This window comes from Oncorhynchus masou, chromosome 7, assembly GCF_036934945.1.
Source record: "Oncorhynchus masou masou isolate Uvic2021 chromosome 7, UVic_Omas_1.1, whole genome shotgun sequence".
Classification (NCBI taxonomy): domain Eukaryota; kingdom Metazoa; phylum Chordata; class Actinopteri; order Salmoniformes; family Salmonidae; genus Oncorhynchus; species Oncorhynchus masou.
The window spans coordinates 5,685,794-5,693,293 of record NC_088218.1 but is presented as its reverse complement, the minus strand read 5'-3'; the positions used below and the strand labels follow the sequence as shown (position 1 = coordinate 5,693,293).

Here is a 7,500-nt window from a genome sequence, read left to right as displayed (position 1 = left end):
CCTATATAAGACACTAACCTGGAGGACAGAGGGACCCTATATAAGACACTAACCTGGAGGACAGAGGGACCCTATATAAGACACTAACCTGGAGGACAGAGGGACCCTATATAAGACACTAACCTGGAGGACAGAGGGACCCTATATAAGACACTAACCTGGAGGACAGAGGGACCCTATATAAGACACTAACCTGGAGGACAGAGGGACCCTATATAAGACACTAACCTGGAGGACAGAGGGACCCTATATAAGACACTAACCTGGAGGACAGAGGGACCCTATATAAGACACTAACCTGGAGGACAGAGGGACCCTATATAAGACACTAACCTGGAGGACAGAGGGACCCTATATAAGACACTAACCTGGAGGACAGAGGGACCCTATATAAGACACTAACCTGGAGGACAGAGGGACCCTATATAAGACACTAACCTGGAGGACAGAGGGACCCTATATAAGACACTAACCTGGAGGACAGAGGGACCCTATATAAGACACTAACCTGGAGGACAGAGGGACCCTATATAAGACACTAACCTGGAGGACAGAGGGACCCTATATAAGACACTAACCTGGAGGACAGAGGGACCCTATATAAGACACTAACCTGGAGGACAGAGGGACCCTATATAAGACACTAACCTGGAGGACAGAGGGACCCTATATAAGACACTAACCTGGAGGACAGAGGGACCCTATATAAGACACTAACCTGGAGGACAGAGGGACCCTATATAAGACACTAACCTGGAGGACAGAGGGACCCTATATAAGACACTAACCTGGAGGACAGAGGGACCCTATATAAGACACTAACCTGGAGGACAGAGGGACCCTATATAAGACACTAACCTGGAGGACAAAGGGACCCTATATAGGACACTAACCTGGAGGACAGAGGGACCCTATATAAGACACTAACCTGGAGGACAGAGGGACCCTATATAAGACACTAACCTGGAGGACAGAGGGACCCTATATAAGACACTAACCTGGAGGACAGAGGGACCCTATAACCTGGAGGACAGAGGGACCCTATATACACTAACCTGGAGGACAGAGGGACCCTATATAAGACACTAACCTGGAGGACAGAGGGACCCTATATAAGACACTAACCTGGAGGACAGAGGGACCCTATATAAGACACTAACCTGGAGGACAGAGGGATGGTTGTAACATTGTCTGGGAGGTTAATCACATTGAGGGGGAAAGAAACAGATTGAGTCAAATCATTTTATTTTCAAGAGTGGAATCCAATCAGAGCCTGATGGACGACCAGGAACACGACCCAGATAGATTATAGAGCATCAGACTCCCATCTTCTCAGATGGACTGAGAGAGATTCAACACATCACAGTGTTGACGGGCTGATGGAAATAGAAGCCTGTGATCTCACCAGACAATCAGCCGTTTGTTTACTGACAGCGATCGTGTTGCTAGGCAACCAATCAGGCCATCTAGGAAAACAGTGTGCGTCACAAATGGCAACCTATTCCTTTAACATGGGGACCCTGGTCTAAAGTAGTGCACTATATATAGGGAACAGAGCCCTATGGTCCTGGTCTAAAGTAGTGCACTATATAGGGAACAGAGCCCTATGGTCCTGGTCTAAAGTAGTGCACTATATAGGGAACAGAGCCCTATGGTCCTGGTCTAAAGGAGTGCACTATATAGGGAACAGAGCCCTATGGTCCTGGTCTAAAACAGAGCCCTATGGTCCTGGTCTAAAGTATATATAGGGAACAGAGCCCTATGGTCCTGGTCTAAAGTAGTGCACTATATAGGGAACAGAGCCCTATGGTCCTGGTCTAAAGTAGTGCACTATATAGGGAACAGAGCCCTATGGTCCTGGTCTAAAGTAGTGCACTATATAGGGAACAGAGCCCTATGGTCCTGGTCTAAAGTAGTGCACTATATAGGGAACAGAGCCCTATGGTCCTGGTCTAAAGTAGTGCACTATATAGGGAACAGAGCCCTATGGTCCTGGTCTAAAGTAGTGCACTATATAGGGAACAGAGCCCTATGGTCCTGGTCTAAAGTAGTGCACTATATAGGGAACAGAGCCCTATGGTCCTGGTCTAAAGTAGTGCACTATATAGGGAACAGAGCCCTATGGTCCTGGTCTAAAGTAGTGCACTATATAGGGAACAGATGGTCCCTATGGTCCTGGTCTAAAGTAGTGCACTATATAGGGAACAGAGCCCTATGGTCCTGGTCTAAAGTAGTGCACTATATAGGGAACAGAGCCCTATGGTCCTGGTCTAAAGGAGTGCACTATATAGGGAACAGAGCCCTATGGTCCTGGTCTAAAGTAGTGCACTATATAGGGAACAGAGCCCTATGGTCCTGGTCTAAAGTAGTGCACTATATAGGCACTAGGGTGTCATTTGGAATGCATTTGATGTGTCCATAGAAAGCCCTCAGCAGCAGAGAGAGAATAGATTCAGAGCAGCTGTACTGTGACAGCCCTCTGACCTCCTTCCCCACTGAGATAACCACTGACATCACACCACTTACACACCACTTATACACCACCTCACTGGAGCTGGGAAATGACCAAACACAGGTGGAAATCAGTAAACGTGTGTTTGTGTGTGTGTGTGTGTGTGTGTGTGTGTGTGTCCCTACGTGTGTGTGTGTCTCTACGTGTGTGTGTGTGTGTGTGTGTCTACGTGTGTGTGTGTGTGTCCCTACGTGTGTGTGTGTGTCCCTACGTCTCTACGTGTGTGTGTGTGTGTCTCTCTACGTGTGTGTGTGTGTCCCTACGTGTGTGTGTGTGTGTCCCTACGTGTGTGTGTGTCCCTACGTGTGTGTGTGTGTGTGTGTGTGTCTCTACGTGTGTGTGTGTCCCTACGTGTGTGTGTGTGTGTGTGTATCTTCTGGTCTGTGTGTGTGTGTGTGTGTGTCTACGTGTGTGTGTGTATCTTCTGGTCTGTGTGTTTGTGTTTGTCCTCCTACCTTGGCCCAGTCCAGCTCAGCCTCTAGATCACTGGGCATCCCCTCCACAGCCGACCTCCTAGTCAGCTCAGCGTCCGTAGCAGCTAGCCACTCTGTCAGGCTGTTCAACTCCTTACGCAGTTTCCTGGACAACTTCAGACTCTTCTCTAGTTCCTGTTTTCCCTCCGTCACCTGACAGACACAAACACACATCTCACAGATACCCGTCAATCACTTCTAATGTAATCAACTTCATCTAATCAATCACTCTGAATTCAATTCAATTCTTTTACATTCAAATAAACTTGATTTATTCCCTGGCTTAAAAATGGCCCCACCCCAAAACAAAACTAATACACACCAAACTCCATCTCCCAGAATCCTGTGTGGACAGTTAAACCAATCATTGGCTCTGTATGAGAGGCAGTGGATTTAGGTGGAGGCGTGCTATTGGCTGATGCCACTGACCTGCGCGCCCAGTTGATTATAGAGCAGCTTGAGGGCAGTGAGTCTGTCGTCCAGCTCTTTAGGCTTCTCCGTCTGCTGTCTCTGAACGATCTGTCTTCCGGTCTTTATCACAGTCTCTATCTCCAACTTCACCTCACTCAGACTCTTATACAACTTCTGTATAGGAGGGAAGGAGAGGGGGAGGAGAGGGAGGAGGGATGGGAGTAAGGAGAGCGATGGAAGGAGGAGAGAGCGTGAGAGAGAGGGGGGGAGAGAGAGGGAAAGAGGAGAGAGAGGGGAGGAGAGAGAGGGAGAGGAAAGGAGGAGAGAGAGAGAGGGAAGGAGGAGAGGGAAATAGCAGAGAGCGAGAGAGGGAAGGAGGAGAGAGAGAGGGGAGGAGAGAGAGAGAGGGAAAGAGGAGAGAGAGAGAGGGAAAGAGGAGAGAGAGAGAGGGAAAGAGGAGAGCGCGAGAGAGAGGGAAGGAGGAGAGAGAGAGAGAGAGAGAGGGGAGGAGAGAGAGAGAGGGAAAGAGGAGAGAGAGGGGAGGAGAGAGAGGGAGAGGAAAGGAGGAGAGAGAGAGAGGGAAGGAGGAGAGGGAAATAGCAGAGAGCGAGAGAGGGAAGGAGGAGAGAGAGAGGGGAGGAGAGAGAGAGAGGGAAAGAGGAGAGAGCGAGAGAGAGAGAGGGGAGGAGAGAGAGAGAGGGAAAGAGGAGAGATCGAGAGAGAGGGAAGGAGGAGAGAGAGAGAGAGAGAGAGAGAGGGGAGGAGAGAGAGAGAGGGAAAGAGGAGAGAGCAAGAGAGAGGGGAGGAGGAGAGAGAGGCACACTGTTAATAACACAATATTAAATCAGTCATGCACAGTTCTTGATCAATAAAGGAGACTCCGCTGTAAAGAAACAACTCATATGAAAACAACATGAATTCAACTGTAATGAAATGTTTGGGGACCGTCGAAGAACCCTATTGGACCTTTTTTCTAAGAGTGTAAAACAATCCATAGAAGACAACAACTAGAATGTGAATCTGTGAGGCTAGAAATCTGAAACGAGCCCAGCCCCAGCAGGACTAGCAGGACTAGCAGCTACCAGCAGGTACCAGCAGGACTAGCAGGACTAACAGGTACCAGCAGGACTAGCAGGACTAACAGGTACCAGCAGGACCAGCAGGAACTAGCAGGTACCAGCAGGACTAGCAGGAACTAGCAGGTACCAGCAGGACTTGCAGGAACTAGCAGGTACCAGCAGGACTTGCAGGAACTAGCAGGTACCAGCAGGACTTGCAGGAACTAGCAGGTACCAGCAGGACGAGCAGGAACTAGCAGGTACCAGCAGGACTTGCAGGAACTAGCAGGTACCAGCAGGACGAGCAGGAACTAGCAGGTGACATCCCTACTCAGCAGGTGACATCACCACTCGGCAGGTGGCATCACTACTCGGCAGGTGACATCACTACTCGGCAGGTGACATCACTACTCGGCAGGTGACATCACTACTCGGCAGGTGGCATCACCACTCGGCAGGTGTTTTTCCCTGCAGTGTGTGATTGATTACTGATTGATTACCCACCATGCATTGTTCCAACTGTGACTGCACCACGTCCTGTTCCACGCTGCGTATGTCCAACACCCCCAGCTGTGCCTTCACATCCCAGAGAACCCTCTCACACTCTGAGAGGCGCAGGTCGAAGTTCGCAGGCTTCTGGAAGAGCCTGAACTTCACACACACCTCCTGGAGTTTCTTCTACAGGGGCAGAAGGAAGATTATATATATATGCAGAAGGTAGAGTATATATTAGTATATATATATATATATATATATATATATATGCAGAAGGTAGAGTATATATTAGTATATATATATATATATATATATATGCAGAAGGTAGATTAGTATATATATATATGCAGAAGGTAGAGTATATATTAGTATATATATATATATATGACTTAAATGTAAATGTAAATATATATGCAGAAGGTAGAGTATATATTAGTATATATATATATATGACTTAAATGTAAATGTAAATATATATGCAGAAGGTAGAGTATATATTAGTATATATATATATATATGCAGAAGGTAGATTATATATATATATGCAGAAGGTAGAGTATATATATATGCAGAAGGTAGAGTATATATTAGTATATATATATATGCAGAAGGTAGAGTATATATTATATATATATATATATATATGCAGAAGGTAGAGTATATATTATTATATATATATATGCAGAAGGTAGAGTATATATTAGTATATATATATATGCAGAAGGTAGAGTATATATTATTATATATATATATGCAGAAGGTAGAGTATATATTAGTATATATATATATATTCAGAAGGTAGAGTATATATTATTATATATATATATGCAGAAGGTAGATATATATTAGTATATATATATATGCAGAAGGTAGAGTATATATTAGTATATATATATATGCAGAAGGTAGAGTATATATTATTATATATATATATGCAGAAGGTAGAGTATATATTAGTATATATATATATGCAGAAGGTAGAGTATATATTAGTATATATATATATGCAGAAGGTAGAGTATATATTAGTATATATATATATGCAGAAGGTAGAGTATATATTATTATATATATATATGCTTTGTGTGATATCGACCGACCGTTCTAAAAAGTCTAAAAACGTGACACTATGGATTTATTTGTGGACTGTGTGAAGATGCTGGGGTGTGTGTGTGTGTATGTGTGTGTGTGAGAGTGTGTATGTGAGAGTGTGTGTGTGTGAGAGAGAGAGAGAGAGAGAGAAAGAGAGAGAGCGAGAGAGTGTGTGTGTCTGTCTGTGTGTGTGTGTTACCTGTATCAGGTGGATCTGGGCTGCTACTCTGTGTGTGTGTGTGTGTGTGTGTGTGTGTGTGTGTGTGTGTGTGTGTGTGTGTGTGTGTGTGTGTGTGTGTGTGTGTGTGTGTGTGTGTTACCTGTATCAGGTGGATCTGGGCTGCTACTCTCTCTGACTGTTCTCTCTCTGTATTCTTCTTCTTCATGTCTGCCAGAGTCGCCTCGTGACCATTCAGCTCTGTCTGGATCTTCTGTTCAAACAAACACAGACAATCAGAACACACACACACGCACACACACACACACACACACACACACACTCATTCCCATGCACCTCCATCCCTCTACCACATGGGGGAGGACAACCTCAAGGTTTGAGGAGAATTAAAAGAGAGAAAATAAAACAGAGAGAAACTCCACCAGTCTCATCTATTCTCTACTCGGTCCCCTGTGTTCTACTCTGTCCCCTATGTTCTACTCTGTCCCCTGTGTTCTACTCTGTCCCCCGTGTCCTGCTCTGTCCCCTGTGTTCTGCTCTGTCCCCTGTGTTCTGCTCTGTCCCCTGTGTTCTGCTCTGTCCCCTATGTTCTGCTCTGTCCCCTGTGTTCTGCTCTGTCCCCTGTGTTCTGCTCTGTCCCCTGTGTTCTACTCTGTCCCCTGTGTTCTGTTCTGTCCCCTGTGTTTTACTCTGTCCCCTGTTCCCCTGTGTTCTACTCTGTCCCATGTGTTCTGTTCTGTCCCCTGTGTTCTGCTCTGTCCCCTGTGTTCTGCTCTGTCCCCTGTGTTCTGCTCTGTCCCCTGTGTTCTACTCTGTCCCCTGTGTTCTGTTCTGTCCCCTGTGTTTTACTCTATCCCCTGTTCCCCTGTGTTCTGTTATGTCCCCTGTGTTCTACTCTGTCCCCTATGTTCTGCTCTGTCCCATGTGTTCTGCTTTGTCCCCTGTGTTCTGTTCTGTTCTGTCCCCTGTGTTCTACTCTGTCCCCTGTGTTCTGATCTGTCCCCTGTGTTCTGCTCAGCCTGTTTGGAGGTTCAGCTCTCTGGTATGTTTCTTTTTTGAGGTTCAGCTGTCTGGCATGTGTGTTTCAGTGTGTGGTGAAGGGATAAAAGGACCCAGGGGGAAACATCTCCACAGTCTGAATTAGACTTGGAGCTGGAGAAACATCTCCACAGTCTGAATTAGACTTGGAGCTGGAGAAACATCTCCACAGTCTGAATTAGACTTGGACCTGGAGAAACATCTCCACAGTCTGAATTAGACTTGGACCTGGAGAAACATCTC

The 7,500-nt window shown here is 46.0% G+C and overlaps 2 protein-coding genes across 2 annotated transcripts in view; one reads left to right on the top strand and one right to left on the bottom strand.

Annotated features, from left to right (window-relative positions):
* The window catches only part of LOC135542929 (dystrophin-like), a gene marked incomplete at its 5' end in the record, with an annotated part of 841,859 nt that overhangs the window by 143,556 nt on the left and 690,803 nt on the right, over positions 1 to 7,500 (top strand).
* LOC135542898 (dystrophin-like) overlaps positions 1 to 7,500 on the bottom strand; it is a 264,431-nt gene that overhangs the window by 64,366 nt on the left and 192,565 nt on the right. The window contains 4 exon segments of the mRNA XM_064970044.1: positions 2,968 to 3,138; positions 3,415 to 3,570; positions 4,959 to 5,132; positions 6,362 to 6,472. Of these exon segments, the coding sequence (XP_064826116.1) occupies positions 2,968 to 3,138; positions 3,415 to 3,570; positions 4,959 to 5,132; positions 6,362 to 6,472 (612 nt within the window).